Below are 25,052 nucleotides of genomic sequence, written 5' to 3' on the forward strand. Positions count from 1 at the left end.
AGGGCTGAGAGTGGTGGGGGTGACACAGAGGGTGGGAAAAGGGAATTTTGTAGGAGGAGGTTGCTGCTGGCTTTTTGACCACTCACAGTTTTCCAACAGTTTCGGAAGACCATCTGTCTCTCAAGATGCCCAAGAGCTTTGAAGAGTTACTAAAATTCAATTCAGCATCCAAACTTGGGAGAGCTGCGTTGAGAAACAGTACCCAGTGGGGAACTGGATTGACCCCTCAGTGCTATTCCTCCTGGTTTTGGCAGAGGCTAACTTGCTGGAGGACAGGGCAAGGGAGTGCATGTAGGGGCACATGAGGCGTGGACAAATGGGTCCAGGCACACGTGTATCTCTTGTCATGCCCACAGACCTAGGACAACTCATGCATGCTATGAACTTACCACCGCCATTCTTGTAGCAGAGGTATGGGAACCTCCACACATTACCCAGACCGATGATCTCCCCAGCCACAGACAGCACAAACTCCATTTTGTTACTCCACTGGCCTCTCTCTTCCATTTCCTCCTTTTTTATCTCTTCAGGAACTGCGATGGCCCTATTGGGCTCTCCTTCCTTAGCCGCAGCTCTTGTCATGGCTCTGAGGGACAGAGAAAAAAAGAGAGCATGGGACATAGGGAGCTGCTGTGGGATGCGCTAATGGGAAGAGGAGGGAGGGGACCAGTCACCACAACGGATGTGTTCCTAGTATCACCATGAGATTCTCCTCATCCTTGGGAAAATGGCTTATTTAGCATCAGGACAAAGCATTTTCCCCAGGTTATGTCTGTGGGACAGAAAGTCTGTTCTGAAGAGACAGAGGAAAGGTCACTGGTCAGGTGAGAAGGACCCACCTGCATCAGCCCTTCACTGGACTCACCTCTGAATTCACCCTTCCCCCCCCCAGCACCCTTCCTCATCCTTCCCAGACCACCAGCCTTACTGTACCTCCATCTACCTTTCTGTACACTGACTAAATGCTCTGCATCTCCACCACTGCTGGAAATCTGGCTGGGACTTTGGAAATGGCAGTTCAGAGGAAGAGAAAAGGAGCTGGAGCTGAGGCAGCACACGGGGGCAGGAGTTTCCCTTCCCCGTGTGCTTTATACAGCAACTGTCTCCTTCTGTGGTTTCAGAGAACAGGATAGAAATCTTGCAGACAAATAGTCTGAACAAGAATGGACAACCTACCATCTTATTTCAAGGCATTGCCAGGAGTGCTTCTTTGACCCCCTGGACACCATGTTTCACTACCATACAGCCTGCCACCTCAGCAAAATGCACACGCGCTTATGTGACGGAGCCTCCCATCAATAGCAAACAGGCACGAGCCACAAACCTCCCCCTCCATGCCCAACCCTGCAAAGAATACAGAGCAAGGAAATAAAGCCCCTGAGATGAGCAAAAGGACCTCATACTTGTGAGGTGTTTCAGGTCTGGGCAAGGGTGTACTAAGATTAGACAAGCTCGATTCTTGCAGTGAAAAGGTTAGTAGGAAAAAGCCCAGCCGTGGAAACACAGAGCGGAGTCGCTGTTGGAGGAGGCACACTGAATGTGGCTGGGCAGGTAGGGTGGTACAAGGAAGACATTCTCCGGTCTATACTAAATCCAGAATTATGTTTAGCATCATCTTAATTAAGCGAAGTTAGTGGCTGCTTGTTACAATATACAATTTTCTATCATACAGGAAGTCCTTTAATTGGTTAGTTAATTTAAATCTAGCTAAAATTCACACAGACCAGGCTGAATCTTCTTGACAACATTTTCATATTGTTTACAGGTATTTGATTGTGAGAAGAAACTAAAGTGTGAAGAGAGAAAGCTCCCTTTGACTTAGCTAAAAAAATTCTCCTCAAAAGCTTGCTTTAATGACTTACCTAAGGTAGGAATGCGCATGTGAGTCCAGCCAGAAAGCACAGAGCTAACACAGCAGGGTAGCTGACGAACTACACCAGGGAAGCCCTAACTGCAGCTACATCTCACTGGTGGCATTACTGAGCCAAAGTTGGCCTTCGAAGGGGTGATTGGCATTAGCAAGGGATACACATTTCCATGTTGGGATTAGGAAACTATGCTGGAAACAAGCCTCTCCAAAGCAGCACCATCTCTGTTAAAGGCTTCCATTCCTACCAGCTGCAAGTGCTGAGAAATCAGGGCTTTGTTCCTTCACATTAACTTACAGATTAGTTTTTGCTGGTCGTTTGATAAGTTTTTTAATAGCACTTCTATCATTCCTTCCATGCCTCCTAAGGGGATGTCTCCATCTCCAGGGAGCAGCAGGGACAGCAATCCGCATCACCCACACTGCTTAATTATTCTTCCTCTTTTCCCCCCTGATCTGCTCTGGACCACGTCAGCTTGCTCTTTCCCAGGCAAAGTCCAAGCACGGCTCTGGAGGTGGCTCAGTCAGGGGACCTCTCCCAGTCAGCACAATGAGCAAGACCTCACCACGCTTGATGCCCTCTACCTGATAGGACTACCAAACCTATCCATCAACCTTTTGCACCAGGTCCAGGTTGGCAAACCATTCCCTCCCTCCTTGTGCCTAGTCTCTCTCCAGTCATCTCCCTCTGGGCTAGCATCAGGGTTTGAGCCATGTCATGGGGAGCAGGGACTACCAAGGAGTCTGAGCTTACTGGGAATAAAAGCAAGTGTGGTCCTAACATCAAACTGGCCCAGTAGCCTAGAAACACCATGGCACTTGTTTTGGTGTAGTTTTCAATGAGGCAAGGGAGAAGCATGAGCAGGAACTGGTTGGCCTGCTTACGCTTACTCCACATAAGACAGCATCATTACCACTGTGTCTCATTTGCTTCTGTGAGTTGCCCAGTGCAAATGAAATTATTTCCTAAATGCTAACCCTCTGGATATATCAGGCCCCAGGGCAAAGCAAGATGCTTGCATATGAAAAGACAACTTTTATTGAGTGTTCATAGCAAAGCAAGCAGTTTTTGGCACAAGGCATGTTTCCTCCTTCTGTCATTCAAGTAAAGAAAGGAAACCAGATCTCACAGTGTAATACACCAATTGCTCTCTAAATGCCCAGGGCAACAACAGTCTTTGTTCCCCCATCTGTCTTGGTGCTGTCAGGCCCATCCTATTCCCTTTGAAATCAGCAGCAGATTTCCACGGACTCTGAATGCAGAGGGCTGAATCCCATGCAAGGCATTAACACTGCCTTTAGTAAGTGGGGCTGCAGCAAAAACAGGGGAGCATAAACCACGGAGGAGGGCATTCAGGGGTCAGCAACAACCATCCTCCAGGCTATATAGCTGCCTCTTCAAAAACATTGCAGAAAGGTTCTGGTCCCCTATTAAATTTGAGAGTTTTTTAGAGTTATTTCCAGTACGGGCTTACACATGGGCAGTATTGCTGTGGGCACAACCAGTTTCTGTGTCAAATGCAGATGCACCAGGGCACTAAGGAAGCAACGTCCCTTTTTTCCCCAGCCTTTGCCCTTTACGGTCCATATGCTGGAAAGCACCTATTTACTGATATGGCTTGTTCTGCCCCAAACCCACCATGTACTGCAGCACGTGTGGATCTACACTTGAGTGTGCTGCTGAATCAGTCCTTTAACAGGCTTATACAAACTTCTAACCCCACATTTAAAGCAGGTGGCACAACCCAGAAATCAAGGCACGCTCCCTAAACGCTGGCTGGTGCAGAGCTAACAGCTCTGCAGCTCACCGACAGCTCACCAGCACAGAGATCCTCCCAGTCCCAACTCTGCCCCTCCGCTTAGTTCTTCTGCTGGGTTGGATCGGGAGGTGGAAACATCAGGTCCTCCCGCCAGTCTTTTCTAGCTTCTGAAGCCCAGGCAAGGCCCCTTTCCCCACTGCCTGCTTGCAGCAAGGCCTGCCAGCTGGCTAATCAGTTCATTCAGATGCTGCAGCACAGCATCCTCATCTTTGAGAGGAGCAGAGCTCCACGCACTGTCAAATGTGAGAGAAAAAATAACACATACTTAATGAAACGTGTTTGATCTGTCACAGTCCTTGGCACGTTCCAATTTGCTGCAGTCCAGGGCACATTATCAAGTACAATGATGCTTAAGTCTGGGCTTATTGAGGATGTCACGAGAAGCTGACAGGAGAGGACTTAGCTAATTCTTTGCTTTTATTCTTTTAATGCAAGTTGGCTCCAAGAGCCAGCCTATTTCTACTAATATTTGTGTTTTACCTGTTTTTGTGTTAGATCTGTTTCACACGTGGGGGCGGGGGAAGATCACAATCAGGGAGTCACCTCCTCTCACCTAACCCCAGGAAGGGAACACCCGGAGTGCCACCCCGCAGCCTCAACCCTGTCACCAGCCTCCACCTCAGGGACACCTGGACCAGGGCTTTGACTCTGCACCTGCCCTCTGACTCCTGAATAGGCCAACACGAAGGACGAAAGCTGGGACGCTGCAGTGGGGAACAGGGCTGGGACAGACACAGACCAACAGGGGACATGAGGCACTTGTGGCTTCATTTTCCTATTTTAAAAAAGGGGGAAGCACCCTGGTTATGGAATCAAACCTTTTCAACTGGGAACAGGTGGTAGATTAAACCGGTGCCCAAAGTTTCGGCCCTTCAAGCCACAAGATTCAGCTTCTCCCTTCCCAGACAAAGCGACGCACAGCATTACACATCCCCACTACTTCGCTCTCTGCTTTGCCTGCTGTTTCTATGAGAAAGCCTATTCACACACCTCCTGGCTCTTTTCCTGAACATCTAATCCTACTGTGCCTCTGCCCTATATGTTCTCAGGCCAGATGGGGACTCAAATAACTTCTTGTTTCCAGCTAGGAACAATTTGGCTCTCCCACAGCAGCCACAGCCACCCACTGCGTTACATCCTCCCCGACAGGCAGACATTTTCTTCTCTTTTGGATGCCCCTCTCCTTAATACATGAGTTCGGAGAAAAGACTTTACCCCTCGCTGCCTGCCTGCACTTTTTCTGCTGTTCTTCACCAAAGTGTGGAGAAAAATCCTCTGACTCCTTTGTTCCCAGCCTCTTTTTTCCCCTCTGCCGTAAGGTTTTTCCAACTGTTAAGATGCCACCTGACGCAGTCCACAGTCTACCCCTCTCCTGGACCCACTCCGCCGCCGCCACCACCACCACCTTCCCTCTGACCTCGCCAGTCTCTTCTAGAGGTGCCTGCTGTATTTTCAACCCTCAGCACTTTGAGGAGATGCCTTTTTCCAGGCCTGGAGTACCCTTTGCAGACATGACCCCCAGCCTGTCATCTGCCCACGGAGCGGAGGGGGCTTCCTCTCTGCCCAGTGCAACAGGCAGCTCCGTATGAAATGGTACTGGACTTGGTACTGGGCTTGGTGCATGGAGGCAGCCACATTTTTCCCCACAAGATTTATTACTGAGAAAATAAGAATACACCTGGATTCCCCCAGGCACTGGAAAGAGAGCAGGCAGCGCGCAGGCAGCCGTAAACACAGACCACACCAACAAGTTCCCTTCTTCAATATTTGAATGAGGTAACCCAGTCTCTCCTTGGTCACAAATTTTGGGCTGTGTTTGTCCCACACCTACCACCATGGGATCCTTCAAGTATGGCCACAAAAGGCAAGGAAAGCCAAGGAGACTGCTGAAGTGCTGTGGACACTCACCAGTTGGGTCCAATGTGCTGAACGCACGATGCAGAGATGCAGAAGAATAGCATTTGTTGGCTTTATTTGGGAACAAGCTGCAACTGAAGGGGGGAAGCAGGAATCAGAAAAAGAGGAGAATGAAAATGTCCTTTGAAAGCAAACTATGGTGGTATCCTCAGCCTCTCCCAGGGCAAAAAGGGCTTATTCGGGGCTGCTCAGGTGAGACAAGGAACAAGAGCGAGATGAGAGAGATGAGAGAGAAGCTGCCTGGGGTTTTGGCACCAGAGGAAGAAGCTGTTAGAGATTCTCCTAAAGCTTTTCTTCCCGCAAACTTACTGCCTGTTCCCGACTGCTGTCACACAGGAGCTCCTACTGCTGGGAAGTTAACATCCTCCGTTTGACCTCTTCTGCTGTTTTATCTTAAGGCAAATGAGAGGAGGACAATCTCAAAAGCGAACAGTGAAACAGAGTGAACAGCGAACAGAGATGTCATTAAAAAGCAGCCGATAACACTTATTAGAGGAAGCACAGTTTTAAAGCACCTTTGGACTCTTATAGGTGCTGCCCGAGCTGCAGAAGGCAGAATCACAGGTGATGCTGCAGACAGCTGCACTGCATTTATATTTTTTGGTTTCATTTTGAAACAAGCAGCAACCAAGCACATAAACTGCAATTTAAGGTGGGGAGGGAGGAATCAGAAAGCAAGCAGGCTGGGCTGTGTTACAAAAGGAGGAGCAGGAGGACACAGAAAATTCTCTGGTTGCAGAATATGAGCCAGCAGTTAGTCGGCAGCTGAGATCCTGCATTGCATTTCGATGGCAGGAGGCGGGGGCGGTTGTGGGAGCAGAGACAGAAAATCAGGGCTCAGTGAGGAACAGCAGTGCCAAGGTACAGCTTAAGGAACAAACCTGGTTAGGTTAGTACGGGGGGGCTGCTACTGGAATAGGTTGTATCTGCAAGATGGACAGGAAAATATTAGCAGTAGAAGTAAGTGCTTTCCAGCCAACCTAAGAGCAGCTACGTGAGCAGGGATGGCTGCTTCAACCATGGCTGCTTCCAAACCTGAATGCTGTTGGAGAACGGCTCACTCCAGCTGCAAAAAGGAGAAAGGCAAGGAAAGATGTAGCAAGAGAAAAACTGATCAACTCCAGGACAGCAGTCAAAATTAAAATACCTTTCATTTCAAGCTGTTGAAAGCCAGTTGGCTTCTTTACACCTTCTAATTAACTTCCAGGTTGTGTGGGCTGCAGGGCATTCTCAAAGCATCTGTTCAGCAAGGTTCATGGGGCACAAGAGGCTGTCACAAGGATCAGATCCTGCTTACATTTTCTCCAACGTGAAATAAAAGCAATACTTCTGCAGTCAGTGAGCTTGATGCTTACTGACACCATCAAGAGTGAGATAAGAAGAAACTGTGAGTTTACTAATAACATGTACATCTGTGATACAAACTGCAAGGATTATGGAGCATCATCCTTCAGAGCACACACCCCCAGCTCAGGAGGGGACCAAATGGCTCCTGCCCTGTCCTCTGCTGCCAGGACAGGAGAGCCTCCCAAGTACCTAATGGTAGCTGGACTTTCCTGAGGATCAGTGGCAAATCCCTTGCTAAAAGCAGTGTAGGCTGTTGTTGTCAGTGCTGGTTCAGTCTCTGTTGGTGTCTGTGGCTCACCATCTATGCTCTGAGCTACAGAGATAGAGAGCCTACTTCAACCTAGAAAAAAATCAAGACTAACCGATGAAGTTCATAAATGGGGTGTAAATATGTTCGGAAACCAGCCTTTGCCTTTGCATCAAACCAGATACTCTCAAGACCTCCACTCAGCCCATAGTCCGGTTGTATCCACTGCCACATAGCAGGAGGATGCAACCACGGCAGGATCCATCTTTCTTACAGAGCACCACAGCGACAGGTCTCCTGCAGACACAGAGCCAGGCTGGCCCCAGCCTGGCCCCAGTGGAGCCTCTAGAGCCACCCACCTGGTGGCCGGAGGTGTCTGGCTGAAGTCCTGCAGCTGCATCAGGTTTGCTCAGAGGTCCTTGCGCACAGCCAAAGTGTGGGGACAGCACGGCTCTGGTCACTGGTTGGAGGAGCAGAGCAGGTGAATGGCACAGAGGGTGAAAGGCACGCTGCTCTGGCACCCGCTCTGCAAACAGGCACAGCAGGGTCATGGCGGGGCAGTGACTTGCGGTGCAGCCCGGAGATGCCCCACAGGGACAGGACAGAGTCCACAGGAGGGGACATGGTGGGTGCAGGGTTGCCACCTCACCGGGGCAGCAAATTCACAGAGCAAGGCATGCCACCCGGCAGTCCTGGGCAGGTCAGGTGAAGGGAGGAAGGCTGCCAGCCCCCAGCGCTGCGGCTTGGCCACCTGCTGCTGACACAGGTAGCCTGAGGCTGGAGGCCAAGGGGTTAGGGAAGGGTGGGCAGCAAAGCAGCTACCCTCTGCAGGTGCATGTGGGCCCGCACAAAAATCCTAACCTCTGCAGTGCCTAAAATCTGTACCTTGCGGTCGCTTCCCTGGGGCTGCTGCTTTGGGGCAGGAGAGCAGAGGAGCCAGCATCGCTGGTAGCCAACGTCTCTAAAAGTCTGTGGTTCAGAAGCGGGAGAGCAACGCAGGGGATTTGGCATCACGCTGCTCTAGGCACTTCTAGCTAAACTCCCCCAGGCAGGCACACCCTGCCTAACCTCCCGAAAGTGGGGGCACTTGCTATCAGAGTGATGAGAAACGGGGAGCACGGGGGAAGAGTATTCCAGCAAAACTCTTCCGAAAGGCAGGGAAGCTTACGGCATGCCACGTTACCTTATGCCTCCCAGCACAGAGGACGAGGGGAGCCAACAGCTTATTTGGCAGAGCCTGGTGCCTCGGCATAGATGCGCGCAGAGCCATCGCAGAGCAGCGGAGCAGCGCCGCATGGGCTCCCCGCCATCATGGTCCCCACCCTGAGCTCCCTGTTCAGCCCTGCACAGGGAGCCCAGCACCGCGCATCCTGCCCAGGTGCAGGCTGGGGATCTACCTGGCTGGCCCTGGGCAGGCTCAGCCATCTCCAGTTGGTGCACAGGACAAGGCACGTCAAGTGAAATCAGGACAGGCAGAGGCGCGTGCGAACTATGACTCCAGCAGTGCCGTAACCCCTTCCTAGCGGTGCCTGCTGTAATGCCGCATTGCAATGCAATGAGACTGCATCCCACCTGCACTCACCGAGAGGCAAGGTATCTGCTTTCCAACCTGGGGCACCAAAACTTTCCTATAGCCCTGCCCAGGAGCACGGGCAGGTAAAGATACGGTGCAGGGCTCATTAGCCTGCCCTCTGTAAAGACCATATCTGCCCCCATGAATGCAGCAAAGTTGGGCTGTTGCAGAGCTGCAAAGGTCAGGTCCAAGGTTCAGCCTCTCATATCAGCATCTGTCAAAGACGAAAAACTGGGGCAATGGCATTTCCAATAGCATTGGATGAAAGCCCTGATTAGTAGTGATTACTTTAGAAGCACTGTTGATTTAAGGAGACACAGATCAGGTGTTATGAAACCCCCATATGTTCTGCTGGGTTTGTTCACAAATATGCCCACAGATCCCCAGAGTTTAGCACATGCACAAACTGTGCTGTCTCCCTGCCTCACCCCTACACAGGAACAATTTTGATGAAGCCTCTGAGGCAAGGAGAACAAGGAGCACGCTCCCAAGCACATCTTTCAGAGCTGCAGCCTGCAAGTCAATGCACCAGGGCCAGCATCTCTGCAGGGTAGCACAGGAGGAGAGGGAGTCACTGCCTCGTGTTTGCAGGAGCTGAAATGCCTGCAGCCTGCCTCACTCCTAACACCTTTCCTCCTGTACCTATTATCACCTAGCCATTGCTGCCCTTCATCCCCGTCCCTGTCTGGCCCACTCTCATCTCTCTTCTCAATCTTTCTGCTGTCTGAATCCTTTTCTTTCTCTCTCTCTGCTGTCGCAACCTTCAGTACCAATTACTCATCCTTCAGGCATCCCTTTGCTCTGCAGCTTCCCAGCAGCATTGCTGCCTGTCCTCTCCTATAGGAACCATTGAAACAAAGACCTCTTCCCTGGGTTGATCCAAACTGACTATTTGCTCCCCATCCTACAGCTCTCTCTTCCTTTGCTTAACGTTGGGAAGTTTTCCTCTTGCAGATTTGCTAACCCACTCCCCAGAGCACAGCAGGCTGCTGGCGCGCAGCAGCTGGCTGTGGGAGGACCGGAGACACCGGCACTGCCAGCGTGACACGCACATCCAGTCAGATCTGCTCAATGAGCAAACACCCAACTCACCTGAACCCAGCGCAGGTCTCCCCCAGGCAAGCCCGTCCTGTCCCGTCCCACTGGAGTCCGAGCAGGGAACCACTGAGTGCCAAAGAGATACAGCAAGAGTTAAGGCAAGGATTCCCCTCTCTCCTCCTCCCGTCCCTCCCCCTTCACCAGCTCCCCGCACCAAATTATCACCCAGCTCATGTGTGGGTGGTGGGATGGCAGGAAGGGAGGTGCATCGGGGTGGGAGAACATTCTCCCCAGCTCCCTTACAACATACACCTCTCCAGTCCTTGAACCGTGGCCCTGATAGGAAAGCAAGAAGAGAAAGCAGCCACAGTCAGACAGGGTAAAGGCCCAAAATTTGCAAAGATCAACTGCAGCTGTAGACTGACTCCAGGTCCTCTCGACCTCAGCAGGAGGGAGCTCTCCCCTTGCAGACCCCACGGCATGGCCCAGCCTGGCTGCACCTGCCCCCACTGCTCTGGGGTTCCAGCACCTCAGTGGGATAGTGGCATCCCTTAAAATTGTCCTGCAAATGTGCGGAACGAATCATCTCCATCTCTAGGGACCACTACACTAAACCTGCTTCAGCAGCCAAGCTCGAGGCTCACCAGCACCATCAGGCAGATGGAGCAAAAGGCAGAGAGTGGGTGGAGGGGGCACGTTTGCCCCGGGCTTACGGAGACCCCTCCGTGCCTGTGCCATACGCTGCAAGTGCAAACACAGTTCATAGGAGAGAGCTCTGTCAGCAGGGAGAATACTGCCGGAGTCTTTATTTTTATAGTGTCTATGTGCTCACTAGAAGCGAGCAATCCCTCTGTGCCTTTGCCCTGGCGGCTTTCTTTGTATCCACCTCAGCCCCGATGCACTTTTCCAGGGCTTCTCGTGAACAACATCAGCAGCAGGCATTCCAGTTATGTCATTTTTCTTAAGATAGTTCAGTTCAGATTTTTTTTTTAATGTTATTTTTAATGATATTACTGTTTTGTCTTTTGCTTTGTCTGTTAATGTGCCTGCCAAATTCCTATTGACCTTTTCATGTACCCATGTGGTCAAACCACCGCAGCACGTGGAATGGAAGATAGGACACATCCAGCACATGTTCCGTTCTGCTCGCCTATGTCAGAGCTCAGCAGATGAGCATCCCTTGGCCCCCTCCGTGGGAAACCTGGGAGGTGACAAAAGCCCTTACCATCGCAGAGTGGGGAAGCAGTAGGTTTACGTGCCTGCACGCTCTATAGAGGTCGTTCGTAATGTTGTCTCAAAAAAATCCTCCACGGCTGCCAGAAGCCAGTGAATCAGATCGCATTAGTGCGTGCCGGATTGCCCTGGGGACAAGGGATGCTGGAGACGTGAGAGAAGGGAGTTATCCTTGTACCTGGTGGGATCCTCAGGATAAACCACTGAGGCCAGCGCAGGAGGCGGTAGGGGAAAGTGTCTTCTACTTTGGGGGTGTTTATTTACTACTTTACACTGGGAGCAGCCGGTCTGAGCCCATGTTGCTGGGCAGCTCGGGGTGAGCGCTGGGGGACATCCCCACGGCTGTGGAGCTCTGAGCCAGCCCAGCCCTGTCCCAGAGGCCCCAGTCAGGGAATGGGGCCATGAGGTCAGAGGGCTGGGGTGGCAACTGGGGCAGGCGATGCCTCTTCACGGGCAGCCAAAGACAACATGCAGTACCCTGTTTCCAGGATTAAACCTTCCAAGCATGCCATTTTTCAAAGCCCTGGCTTTCACCTACCATATGGGCTGGTTGAGTGGATTGGTCCCATACCCAAAGAAATACAGGCTGATTCTTCCCTTGCATGGACTGGGATCAACATCAGAGGGGCCAGGCTCCATCTTCTACCTTTTGGGGGCTGTCTCTGAAGTCCAGAAAGACTACAAGGTGAACATCATGTGCTGGCTACACAGCACAGGCACTGCATTGCCTCCGTCCCTACTAATGAAGGACAGTGCCGCTGCCCATCCTGCCACAGAGGACTGCTGTGACCCAGCGCAGCTGGGGAAAAGGTGCAGTAGAGGTTATCCAGATATGAAAAAGGGATTGAGATAAGCCTAGGTAAGCAGAGCTGACCTAAAAGCTTGATTTATCCACACTGAAGTGTTTCACAGAAACATCACAGTTTTTTGCAAAACTGTAGTTGGGAAATGACCTGTGACATTAAGGTAAAACGAGAAGAAAGTCAACCTAAATGAAAATTTTATCCAGCAATGTGTGAAAATCATTCCACAGTAGGAAAAAAGGCTGCTATTTCTGCTTTCCAGCCCAGAAGGTACCAGAAGCTACACTCAGGCTTCAGAGTTTCCCACAAGGCAATAATTCACTGTGTTTTTAAATCCTGCTGTGGGCATGGGGCACCTTTACCCTACCATGGCAGCCTCCACATGAGGCATTGCACTAGTGTGATGGCCAGACTGAAGACCAGAAATCCCCTTCTGACCAGCTCAGCTGCGGGGGTATGGACTGTGCTCAGCCCCGTCCCGGGAGAGGGCAAGGGAAGGGGTGACGCATTCCCTGACCACTAATTGCCACCTTTGCTGGCAGAGACAGCCCCTGAGCAGGCACCCTGGGTGTAGGTAGGACAGGGCTGCTAAAAGATGCAGCAATCTGACTGCAGGTCTCCCCATGGCACGGGTTCCTCCTTCGCCATTGCCACGGGCAGAGGCAGCTTCCCACAGGGGCTGGCAGAGGGATTATATGGCAGGATGCAAATTTGCGAGCAAGCCCAACGAGAGGAGCCACAGCCAAGGCTCTGCTGGCACAGGAGACAGACACCGGCAGGGATGAGCCCTGGGAGCTTCTGCGGGGGGAGGATAAATACCAACCCCAGGAAAGGTGTCTTGGCACAGGGATACGGAGGGAGCTGGGGGAGAAAGAAGCAGCTCTGCTGGCAGCAGGGATGGGGAGAATGTGGGTGAGGTTGCTCTTAAACACTCCATCCCCAAAAGGGAAGCACTGCTTCCAATAAATCCTGGAAATGTTCAAAGCACCCCCCTCCCCAGCCCCTCGCCAGGCAGCATGAACCCCTCTCAAAGCTGGGACCCCTCTCCGCTGTGTGCGGCTCTGACACCGGCAGCACCCAGCTTTCCGCAGCCCTCCCCACAGCGCATCCCGAGGCGCTTTGCAAAGGAAGGGATGGCAGCATCCGATTTTGCAGGCAGGAAAACCAAGACAAAAGGAAGCCCCATTGCCGGCAGCCTTCTTGCCGGTAGGTCCTGCATGCGGCCTCAAGCTGTAGGATATTCCCCTGCCTTGGAGTCAATGGGCTCTCCACATGGCTGGTCCCACCCTGCCCAGTGACTGAGGTTTGGCTGCCTTTGCCATTTTCAGCCGTTTTGAACCTGCTGCCCTGAGGATCTGATGGGGATGGACTTCCCCACACCGCTGAGCTCCCTGGGAGCCACCTCAGGTCGGCAGGACCGAGTGGCCCTCGTAGGAGGGGGCTGCCCCCAGTACACGCAGGGTGCACGGGAGGAATGGGAAAGCACTGCTGTCCCACCACACAGAGGGACCGGCTCCCTCTGCAGCCGCCAGCCGAGAGCCTGCCGCACGGGTTTCCATCCCCTCCCATCAGCAGAGGAGGAAAACTCTCCTCAAAATGACCTGATTCCCCCAGCCTGCCAGGCCCTGGGCAGCTGGAGACCAGGACTCAGACTGCCGCACCAGCCTTTGCCCTGAGATGGCTAACCCCAACCTCAGAGACGTCCTGCACCTCCACAAATGTCTCCTTCTCCCCAGCCCGCTCACCGCCTGCAAGCTGGCAGTGCACCTTTGCCTCTCTTTATACCTTTTCTTTCCTCAGAGCATGTGTTGGCTTTTCCCATTATTTGGGTCTCCCCACCATTTCCTCCCCTTCGGCCAGCTCTGACATGCCAGCCAAAGAGCCGGCCCAGCAGCAGGCTGCCAACATCAGCCCACGCCGGGGCCACGCTCCCCGGCAGCAGTGAGCCCCGGGCCCCAGAATTCTTCCCTCCTCCATGACCCAGCAAGACGCAGGGCTTCAAGACAAAATGAGTCCATTTCCACCCCGGCCCAGCTGCTGGGAGAAGTCTGTCAGTGCGACACTCTACAGATGCATCCAAAATGCGCCCTGCTTTCCAAACAGGGAAGCAGGCGCTGGGTTTTGTGGTGGAGACAGAGGAGCCTGCAGCCCTGGCTGCCCCCCTCACTGGGCCACCTGCAGGAGAAGCCACCACTGTCCTCGCTTGTCCAGAGTAATCCACCTTTTGACACCTTTGCTAACAAAACGAGAGAAAAGTCGGTTCCCCCGTGGGCACAGCGCCGCTGCTTCTTTGGTCGGGAACTTGCCTAGCTGACTGAATGCTATGTTTTCAGAAGAGTTTCCCCTAGGCATTCATATGATTTATTTTTTGTGTTTATGGCTAATTTCTGCTTAAGTAAGCCTGTGAGTTCCTACAACAGTTTCACCGTAACTAATCACAAGTGAACATAACCGAAGTAACAAGTGCTAACGAGGCCCCACAGAACCATGATGCGCTCTGGCAGCCGCAGCACCGCTCCTGCGCCGGGGTCCTGGAGGAGAGGAGGCTGTCAGGAACCTCCGCCTTTGGAAGTACAGGCAGGGTGAGACATCCCCTATTTCACAGCATCCCGGGTGGGGGAGAGAATGAGGCAAGGGCAAATGGCTTAGGAGTCCAATGTCGGCAATAAAAGTGGTCAGAGGGAGCATTAGCGATGCTGGGGAGACATCTGTGGTCTAACAGCCTCTCTGAGTCTAACAGCAATGCTCGCTGTTGATCAGAGACCAAGGAGGACCACAGAAAAAAGGCAGGCAGAGGACACATGGGTACGTGCCTGCTTTCCCTCCCTGCTTCCTCAGGGCAGCTGAGCTTGTTGCCGTGGGACGTGTGTTGTGCCAGCAAACACCTCCGATGCACAAGGCACGGGGATGCAAAAGACAAGGTCGGACTGCAGGGACAGAGAAGCACATGTTGCTGCCCAAAGTGATGTGACTCTGGACAGGTCAGATGGAGAAGGGGGTAACCAAGTCACTGGTAACTTCTCAGAAGTAATGACTTCCCGAATCTGTCTTTGTGCTCCCCTACACGCTTCCCTTATCTGCGCCATGCAGATCCCCATCCTGCAGGCTGCTAACCACATTAGCAGACAAGGGCTCAGCCAAACACCCTGCTCTGAGGGATATGCTCATTTGCACTGGCCTGTAGGACACACTTAACAGATCATTTGGGGATCTCTGCTTCACAGGATTACATATCCCACATGTTAAATTGTTAGTCTTACTCTGTTCTCTCCACTTACGCACCATGGCCTGTCTTCTCCCAACACATCCACCTTTCTTGTCACTGAAACCTGTAACACGACTTACACTACATGATTCTTCAATAGGCACAGAAAACTGTCTTGTATATCACTAGGGGCAAAAGGAGAAGGACCTCTCAAGGCATCTGTTCAAACACGCTGGGAGCCCCAGGGTTCGGGATGCTCCCCACAGGAGTAGATGCATCCTGCTCCACAGTCCAGGGGTCCATCCCCAAGATCTGAAGTCTCTCCCCTGCCCTATGTGGGCATCTCCATGCGTGGAGGAGGATGGCAGGATCAACAGTATCGCTTTGCCTGATCAGGGGGATGAGACTCTTCCCCAGGCACCACTGATGCAAGCACTGCAGTATGGGAGAAACAGAGCCTGGTTTTCACAGACAGATAGACGGAAGGGTCAGTCATCCTTTCCAATCACTGAAGACCTGGGGCAGAACCTCAGGGACTTCTTCATTTTTATGTGAACTTCTCATCTGAAACTGAAAAAAAAAACCCGAACAAAAAAAAAAACCCAAACAAACCTGGGTCTTTAATCTCATCCCCATTTTCCTGAAAATAATGGGTTGAATTCAGGCTAAGTTGCAGATTTTGGATTCTGAACGTGGGAAATTTCCAACAACCAAACTTCTCCTGTCTAAAGGGACATCAGCATCTCCCCAGCTGGAGAAGGTATGAGTAGGGGTAAATTCTACAGACTGCAAGAAGAGGAGTACTGGGCTGATCTTGCACGCAATGAAAATCCCTTTCATCATATTCCAAATCATGAACAATCACCATATGCCAAAGTCACCATATTCCGAATTTCACCAAAATTCCCTCTAACCATGGGGTCTTAAAAAGTGCTGTGAAAAATGTCATGTCTGGAAGTTTCAAATATATTAATTTCAGATTTAGTCCATCTACCTTCTCAATGAGAAATACAGAATATACTCGATTCATATTTCAAGTTAGGCATCACAGGTTCCAATACTTAGTCTTAAAGTCCTATCAGAAATAAGACATTTATTTAAGAATGTCCAGCAAAACATTTGGGTTTCTTGCTTATCTGACCTGCCTAGCTCATCCAAAGCTTTACAGCAATTGGGTCATGTAGGAACACAGGCTTGGGAGGTTTCCTGACTCATATATAACCAGATCAATAAACCACATGCCCAATTCTCTGGACACCAGACTATTTTGAAACAAAGCAAGTCACAAGCCTTTCAGCAGACTCCCACTTTGCCTACATGCAGCTGAGCAGACTTTCTACATCAGCCATATTTTGGAGATGTGGACAATTACTATTTTCCACTAGGGTTAAAATATCTTCCCAGTGGGCCAAACCTCTTATAGTTATTACTGTAAAATGACAGTATAATTCTGTTTAAGATTAGAATTACATGAATAAAAATATCTGTTGCTGGAACGTCTAATATGATTCACACAAAAAGCCAACAGAAAAAAAACTTCTGTATTGAATTCCATTCACTCAATTTCTAGAAGTAATTTCTACCAGCCAGTTCTGTATCCAGGGCAGCTGCGTGGCTCCATCCTTCATCACACTGTGGGTCTCTTCCAAAAGGGGCTTTCCCTGGGTTTCTAAGCTCTTTCCTACCCTCGGCTGACACATGAGCACCATGAAGCGCTGTGGCAGCTGGGGAATCTGGAGCTCCGAGACTTTGAGGCTGCCGAGGAAACCTGTGACAGCCAGTTCAGCCCTGACCTCCCGCTCCCCAGCCCTATGCCTTCAGCATCCCGGCATTCTCCAGAGGCATGGAGGGAGGAGTGCAGAAACCCAGTGGCTGAGATTTTGATAGGGGAGGTGCAGGGCTGACCACGGGGGGTTCACCCACGGCTGCACATGCAGTCTAGCAAAGGAACCCGCCCACCCCAGAGTCCCCATGAAAAATAGGCTGGGAAAAGGGAAAACAGGCTGGAAATGAGATGAGGTTTCCACAGCCACTCTGGAACAGAGCCAATGAAGCCCCAGAGGACCACAGATCAGTGGCCTCTCCCTCCTGGAGGTTAAATCTGCACCATCACGAACCCTCCCACAGCAGCAATCCCTTCAGTACTTGGTGCTCGTCAGAGTTTCACAGTCTCTATGAGTGAAAGCTCGTGACCCCTTCCCATGATCGACCTGTCTCCCATCTCAGGTCACCAGGCTCCAACAAAACTAAACTGAGGAGAACGAAGCCCAAGAAAACCAAGCCCAAGAACCTGCCATTGCCTAGAGGTCTAAACCAGTATGTGCCACAACTGGGTCAATGTTCCCTGTGGGAGGCAGCTGTCTGCAGAGAAAACCTCAACAGGCAATGGAGGGGTGGGAAATGGCCGGGTCATTGTGACCCAGGAGAAAATTTCTCCCCGGCCCTACGGCTAGTGAACAGACAGCCACCGACCCTGCGAGCAGAGCCAAACAGCCACCCAGCTCAGAGGATCTTCCGAAGTGGGGGAGGCGGGGTGGGGGGGGATGCCGGCCCCGCTGCGGGGGGTGCCCATTGCCCCCAGCCCGCCCCGAGGGACCCCAGCCCCGCGCTGCGGCGGTAGGTGAAGTCCTGGGGCCACCTTGTGGCTAATGGCATGGATTGCTTTAATTTACATCTTCCTCTCCCCGCGGCACCAGAAGCCTTGGCCGTAGCGTGGTGCCCACTGGTGTCCATGTGCACTTCGGGAAGCCGAGCACCGCCGGCCGCTCGCTCAGCTCTGCCCGGGCTCCAGCTTCCTCCAGGTTTCCTGGGAGCCATCCAGCTTCCCGGAGTTACATGTCCTCTGGCTGCCCTCCTCAGATGCTGGGGCTACAGCACTTAAAACACAAGCTCTTTGATTTTTATTTGTTTTACCCAAACAGCCTGGAAAACGAGGGGCCCTGTTTATTGACCTAACATGCAGATCCTGCTTCAACCATGCAGCCCTTCTTCTATATGCAGGAAAACCAAAATAACTGGCTCTAGAGCACCTGGAAGGCAGTCAGCACAAAAAAAAGACATAGACCTGTGGAGATGAGGGAGAGTTTCCCATCATCCTTCACTTGCACGAAGAAAATGCAAACCCACGCGCTTCTCAGACCCCAGGAATAGCCCAGTGACTCATCAGCCAGATGACTCTTTTGGCTGGGAGCTGGCAATGGCTCCAGCAGAAGGTGGCATTGCACTCTCTACTTCACCTAGGTACCCCAGGCCTACCACTTATGGGGGCCTCCAAACCGGTGTTCCCTGTTTTCCTTCCTACCCTAACGAAGCTTCCTCTCCTCTGGCCACCCTCCCATGCCAACGTGCCAGTGCAACGGAGATCCAGACCTGAATGTCCAGCACAGCTCCCCTAACACACATCCCGCCTAACGTGCTGCGAGCAAGGGATGCTAAGTGAGACAAAACTGAGACAGAATGGATCTAGAGGGGAAAAACAAGGATTTAATGGAATGAATGGAGAAGCTCCCAAAGTCCACACTGGAGCCACACCTCTGAGACTCTCTGACACTCTCCACTCCAGGATCAGTCCTTCCTTTCTGCCCACCAGAAGGCTGGGGATGCTCAGGAATACCGGTGCTTGATCTGCTCCTTCAGAGCCCTCTCTAGAGAGAGGATTAAGGTGCATTGCTAACTCCACGCAGACCATCTCAATGACAGCCTCTTCCTCAGCCCTTCAAATCTTCCAGAGAAGGGAGCTCAGCCCAGAAATCCCTCTCTCCTTGGTGAGTGAAGAATCCTTGTGTTATCCAACAGGTGGTAAAGGCTATATAGACACCATCCTGGGGGGAGAGAGGGAGAGCCACACTGGTCCTAGCAATGAGATTCGAGCTCTGTCAGCATCAAGAGGCCAGCTCTGGTGGAGGGAAGGGGCTGTCCCGTGCCCGGCATGGAAGGCAAGTCCTCAAGTGGGCAGGTGAGTTGGCGGACCCTCTGGAAGGCAAAGGCAGGCATTGAACACAGCCGCAAGGACAAAAGGTGACCTGGGCCCTCCCCTTCCAGTCATGGGTATCATTCAGACAGCCAGGCAGGGCTGCAGGTCTGGTCCCTAAATGCCAGAGATGTCCCAAATTAGAACAGTCAGCACTTCAGAGACCGAGGGAATAAACTCATCTTTGAACCACTTGTCCCAAGACAAGCACTGAGCACATGAGAGACCTGAGACATGGTAGGAAAGCTCTGTTCTCCGTTTGCTCCAGGCCAGGGCTAGAAAGCAGCCCAAAGAAAGGTTGGTGCCCAAGCACCTCCAGGTCACCCTCTCCATCAGCACAAACTGCAAAGGGAGAGCCTGTGCACACAGTTTTGGCTTTAACTGGGACAGCAAGTGCGTAAGGGGCTACGCTCTACGTCATGCAGCGTGGCCCTTGCCATGGTCCTGCAGCTGTGCCCACTCCTCCCTGTCTGTGCTGGACACAGGAGTCAGGGCCCATTGTTGTCACAACCCATTCTTGAGCACTTGTGGGAGGCAGAGAATGGGTGGGATCCTGGGGGTTCAGGACTGTCTGTGAAACCTCCTCCTGAAAGCATGAGGCATGGCAGGGACGGGATGCCTGTCTGGAGCAAGGTCTGGTTTGCCAGGTCCCTGCCCTCCCAATGTACATCCAGGGCAGCCAGCAATGGGTCACAGCAGCTCCGGGAGCTGGGCAGGCTCAGGTTGCGATGGATACTCCAAACTCCCAGTGATCCCCTACGCCCATCCCTATGGCCTCAGCGTAGACTGGGGAACTCAGCTGCCCTCAACGCTCTTGGGATCTGGAGCTTTCTCAGAGCAAGTCCCCAGGCCTCAGTCAAGGGCAGCCTCCAAACTGACTTGAGGCACTGGAAATCATCTTTATTCTCTCCATCTCGTGAACTTTTTCCTAATGGTGCTTGCAGAGACAGAAGCAATAAATAAAGGGCACCAAGAGGCAACAGCCAGCTTGGAGCAGCCCTCCAGCTAGGCAGAACTTAATAAAACCAACAGTCAGTTATAACAATGGACTCATTCAATCTATTTATTCTAGGCTCCCTGCTAATTAATGTGCAACATACAAATGATCCCCCTGCAAGGCTGGACTTCAACACAGAAGCACAGCCCATGCCCTGATCCCAGAGCACCAGCCTCACCTCTCTGAGGGAGCCTTTGATGGTGGAGAGTTTGTAGACGATCCAGAGAGGGATGCACACCATGGAGGAGAGGGCCAGCAGCCAGCCCAAGGTGTCTCCCCACCACGGGTACACATACTTCTTGTTGTAGGTCAGTGGGGTATATTTGATCAGAGAAAACAGGAAGGTTGCCTGGCAGGGTGGAAGAGACCAAGAGAAAAAGAGCAAGAAAATCAACACCATTAGCCAAGAGAGGTCTTCCTGGTGAGTCCACACCTGCACAGAGTTTCATGGTAACAAAGAGCTCCCCAGGACAGCAACAGAGGAGACACCAGTCAAGCAAGTTTTGCTGATACAGCCCCCATGCGCAGCACTGGGCATGGCAGCAAGGAGCTCGCCCCACCAGCGGACTGAGCCGGGCCCCTCTCCCCGTTGGTTAGCCCCACACCAGGCCCCCAAAGCCACAAACCCACAGAACAACAGGGTCCCATAGTACAGGCCACATAACCCCCTATAATATGCACATCCCTCTGTGTACATGTAAGTATCTGTATCTCAGAGGCATCCAGCTCTGCCTGTCTTCCTCCCCACAGCTCCTCTTCCTCTGGGCCCTCACCATGCAAACCGCCGGGGTGATGAAAAGCCAGCAGTATTTGATGATGGGCCATGGCCGGTAGCCAATCATATCTTCAATGTTATCGTAGAAACGCTCGGCACCTGCGGAAGAGGGGAAGGATGTCTTGCTGCTACCAGGGAAGGAGGGCAGCAGCATCTGCATGTCCAGGGTCCTGCTTCACTGCTGTTGGGGTGCTCCTCAGAAGACAAGGCAGTAACCTCAGCATAGCTGACAGCCCTGTCGGGGAGCTCGCCAGGAGTGTGGTCAGCTTCAGTCTTTGTCCTGGACTAACATCCTCTCACTCCAGAACAGCCCAGTGGGTCAGCAGGGCCAGCCCCACAGCTGGCATCTCGCAGGCTGGGACCTGAACCCAGGCTGGGACCTGAACCCAGGTTTTACCCATCCCTTGTGAACGTCAAGGCTGACCGAGGGCTCTCAAAAATGTTTGAGGATCTCAGACTCCTCTATAGAAATGTTGGGAAAAGATTTCCCAGCCAGGTCCAAGTCCGCAAGGAAGGAGGGCCTCAAAAGCAGGGGCACATAGGAACATGCTGGGGATATCTGCCAAGCAGATCCCCCAGGGCGTTGCTGTGAGGAAGTCCCCGCTAGCTGAGTCCACAGGCACCAAAGCAAGGGTTTAGAGGTCTGCCTTGCACTGCGAAGCGATTGCCAAGAGAAGCTATGGACCAGCATTTTTAGAATGGACCAAGCGAGAGCCTGAGAAACCAGAGCTGGGGACCCCCCTGGTTCATACTCACCATAGACCCAGGCGATGCAGAGAGTCTCGAAGATGGCCACAAAGAGCAGGCACATGCCACTGGCAGCATAGTAATCAAAGAGCTGGAAGACATACATCCCACCCTGGGAAGGGCCAAGCGGGCAGCGAGGAGAGGTGGGGAGGGAGAGAGGGGAGAGGAATCAGGCACAGGCAAAGAGCTCCAGCCAGAGCAGGAAATAAACTCAACATCTTCCCCAGAGATGAAGGCACCTTCCTCTCTCTGGGGCATGGTTTTAGCCAACAGCAAAGGCCCCGTCCCTTGTGCTCAAGGCCTGATGGAGACATGCAGCAGCCCTGCTCTCAGGAGTCTCTGCAACCCTTCATTCCAGGGCAGGGCAGGGGAGGGCAAGTGATTGCCAGGGATCGTGGGGATATTTTATGACAAGACAAAACCAAAGCAGCTCTTGCATCTGGAAGTGAGGGTGCAAACCCCCTTAAGAGACACAATGCATCTGATTTACTTCAGCCTCCTAATTTGCCCAGGGAAGTAGCAGTGCATGCAGTTTTGCAAGTGCCTGTTGCTGTGGGCCCAGAGGCTGGCAGCCTGGCTGTTTCACTGCCCAGGCCTGCAAGGCTGTCTACAAAAGGGGCCTGCAGGTAAGTCCAGGCACAAAGCTGCAGGTGCAACATCAAAAGCAGATTTTTCAAAATTGTGCCCAAATGAAAACAGAAGATGCAAAGAGCATCACGGCAGCATCAATCCACACACACATACTGTTAGGAGGAGTTAAAGGTTTTAAGCCAGAACAGTTTAACTCCCAGGCAATTAATCACAACAAGGGGAATATATAGGAAATCAGTGAAATAGATAGGGGGTTCACTCAGGCCCACCAAATTTCCTTACACCAAGTGTTCATCCAGGAGGAAAGAGAAGGACAAAGGCACTCCCTTCACCATGCACCAGGCTACAGACGTAAAGGTTTGGCTCATGTAAAGATAAATCCATAACCAAATTATGGGCTGTCCAGAGCTCCAATTGTCAGTCTTGACAGGAGAGGTGTCAGGATTGTGACTGGCACAAGGGGTGAGGGCTGGAAGGGAAAACGCGAACACCACAGGGAGGAAGGGCAGCTTCCCCTAGGCACTGAGCAGCAGGATGGGGCTCACCAGCAAGTTCTTGGCCCCAGCACGGACCCCACCACCCGCCAGGCCCCCCTCTGCCAGGGGGGGGCACTCAGACCCAGCAAGCACTGCCCGGGTGGTCTGAGCCCAAAATACCTCTGTGAGCATCACCAACCCAACCAGATAGGAGAGGACGGAGACCAGCAGGATGAGGGTCTCCCGGCGGTTCTTCTTGCGGAAGATGGTGGGGTACATGTCCACAAGAGCTGTGACGAGGCTCTCCACGCAGACAAACTGCAAAGAGAGAGATCCCACCTCTGTCAGCCTGTCCTGACCGGCTCCCCAGCCCCGCTGCCCCCACTCAGCCAAGTTCAAGCCTGTCCTGAAGGGACGGTGGCTTTTGTCTGGCAGGGAATCGCCCTGCACCTTTACCTGGCTGTCCAGTCCCAGCAAAACAACCATCAGGAAAAAGAAGCATGCCCAGAGCGGGGAGAAGGGCAGCATGACCACAGCCCGAGGGTATGCGATGAATGCCAGGCCAGGCCCTGCGGGGAGAAGGGCTTTCAGAGCGGGCAGCGGCATGGCAGTGGCAGCAGCACGGCACAGCTGATGCAGACCCGCCTGAGGCAGCCACCCGGCCAAGGCACAGCCTGCAGCCATGCAGCCTCTCGCTCCACTTACACCAGCACTGTGCATGAAACCCAGGCTCCTCGATGGGTGGAGGAGGCCAGCAGGAAGGGAGGGAAAGAGGACACAGCAAGCTCCGGCTGCATCGCCGTCGCGAGGGCTGGGAGCCAGGGAAAGCCTCTGAGCCCAGGGGAGCACAGCACAAGCCTGGACATATGCTACGCAGGCACCTCACCCCCCCACTGAGAGACAGCAGCTGCCTAACCCTAACCCTTACAGGCAGCTTATATTGACCTCAAGACACGGCCATTGCATCTTAATATTTCATGAGTGTGCATTTGTTTCTCCCTGAGTTTTGGAGGCTGAAAACAGAGCTGCCCGCCAGGATGGGAACCCGTGGGCAGCATCGTTTGCCCTGGGCTGGGTAACCTGTGGGCATGCTCCCCATGCCGAGGGGGCCCACACGGCAGCACCCCTGCAGCCCCATCCCACCATAGCCCCACTCACCCGACTCGGCCACCTCGGCGATGGGCACGCCCTGCTCCCCCGCCATGAAGCCCAGGATGGAGAAGATGGCAAAGCCGGCCACGAAGCTGGTGCCGCTGTTGAGGAAGCAGAGGGCCACACAGTCCCTGGGAGGAGGGGGCACAGCATCAGCCAGGTGGGGGTCCAGGTACGACCCACACCCCATGGCAGGCCCCCGGGGCAGCACCCGCTCTCCTGCCCCAGCCACTGTGCCCACAGCAGGGCCTCTCTCCCAGCAGCCCCACAGCTCAGCTCAGCACCAGGAGCTGCGGGAGGATACCCCAGGGTGGGCAACACAGCAGGAGCCCCCCAGGGAAAGCCTTCTCCAAGGACAACATAAAGATGCATTCTTCATCGAAGCTCCTCACTCATCAGATAGTCTTGCCACACATCTAAATGCCTGATTTTTTTCTTTTTCCTCTCTCTCCCCTGGTCCCTCCTGTAGCAGAGTACCAGAGATTATTTTTGTCTGAGAAGGGGGCATGTTTTTTGACTTAATAGATTTCTCAGACCAGTTACAATGTTCTTGGTTCTCAGCACTACTGGATATCTCCTGGTCCTCACATTATGCGAAAAAGATGAGCAGAGCCATCCAATTTATTTTCTCTGATCTATTCCCTTTTGTCTCTGTTTCATCTCATTCTCATCCATCTACTCTTTAAACTAAATATCTCTTATCTATCCAATTCCTTTTCACGCTCCAGTCTCCTTAGTCGTCTTGTGACTGCAACCCTGGGGACAACAATAACATTTGCAGCATCTTTCTGAGATATTCTGAACCAAACTGAATGCACCCCTTCTGGCATTTCATGGCCGGCTCTGACTTTATTAAACATTACTCTGCAAATCCAGTGTGATTTTCTGTATCAGTCTTTAGGTATCTAGCTTTTTTGGGGCTTCATGCTCCTCCCTGCATGTTAACTAGATCTATTCATGGTCTGCAACCATTTCTAGAGAGAAAGCATAGTTCACACAGAGCCCTTACACTGTACAAATTCAGATTATTCCTTCTAAAGCACAGCTCTTTGCGTTGTCAAGGACTGCACAGCACCTAACACCATTGCTCTGCCTTTGTACTTGGTTTCTAACACAGGAGAGACTGAAAGAGGCCTGCAGAGTGAGTCCCTGCGAATATCCCAGCTGGTGAGGAGGGTCACGTTCCACCAAGCTCAGCTAACCCAGTGGGAAGCCCACACCACAACCTCATTTCTCAGGTTGCTATAAACTGCCTGCTCTCCACTCAAATTATATTCTCAGACATTTTATACAA

The 25,052-nt window shown here is 52.5% G+C and overlaps 2 protein-coding genes across 41 annotated transcripts in view; both read right to left on the reverse strand.

Moving 5' to 3' along the window:
* LOC142086125 (sodium- and chloride-dependent betaine transporter-like) overlaps window positions 1-12,265 on the reverse strand; it is a 45,003-nt gene extending 32,738 nt beyond the window's left edge. The window contains exons 1-3 of one of the 2 annotated variants that reach the window (XM_075158714.1): window positions 11,581-12,265; window positions 9,864-9,935; window positions 390-586 (exon numbers count right to left, since the gene is read on the reverse strand). In XM_075158714.1, coding sequence (XP_075014815.1) covers window positions 390-586; window positions 9,864-9,935; window positions 11,581-11,681 — 370 coding nt within the window. In that variant the 5' untranslated portion in view covers window positions 11,682-12,265. Of the gene's footprint in view, window positions 1-389; window positions 587-7,557; window positions 7,705-9,863; window positions 9,936-11,580 lie in introns of those variants that run through there. The other variant, XM_075158724.1, reaches the window with a different exon arrangement.
* A 6,248-nt stretch (window positions 12,266-18,513) lies between these two features.
* LOC142086151 (sodium- and chloride-dependent GABA transporter 2) overlaps window positions 18,514-25,052 on the reverse strand; it is a 36,058-nt gene continuing 29,519 nt past the window's right edge. For 20 of the 39 annotated variants that reach the window (XR_012675042.1, XM_075159058.1, XM_075158856.1 and 17 more), the window contains 7 exons: window positions 23,765-23,889; window positions 23,063-23,175; window positions 22,787-22,924; window positions 21,549-21,651; window positions 20,791-20,891; window positions 20,196-20,366; window positions 18,514-19,022 (listed from right to left, as the gene is read on the reverse strand). Coding sequence is in view for 35 of the 39 variants with exons in the window: in XM_075159058.1 (XP_075015159.1) it covers window positions 18,903-19,022; window positions 20,196-20,366; window positions 20,791-20,891; window positions 21,549-21,651; window positions 22,787-22,924; window positions 23,063-23,175; window positions 23,765-23,889 (871 nt within the window). In the remaining 4 variants the exon portion in view is untranslated. Of the gene's footprint in view, window positions 19,023-20,195; window positions 20,367-20,790; window positions 20,892-21,545; window positions 21,652-22,412; window positions 22,600-22,786; window positions 22,925-23,062; window positions 23,176-23,764; window positions 23,890-25,052 lie in introns of those variants that run through there. The other 19 variants (XM_075158945.1, XM_075158846.1, XR_012675043.1 and 16 more) reach the window with 16 other exon arrangements.

The sequence above is a fragment of the Calonectris borealis genome, chromosome 1 (assembly GCF_964195595.1).
Source record: "Calonectris borealis chromosome 1, bCalBor7.hap1.2, whole genome shotgun sequence".
Taxonomy (NCBI): domain Eukaryota; kingdom Metazoa; phylum Chordata; class Aves; order Procellariiformes; family Procellariidae; genus Calonectris; species Calonectris borealis.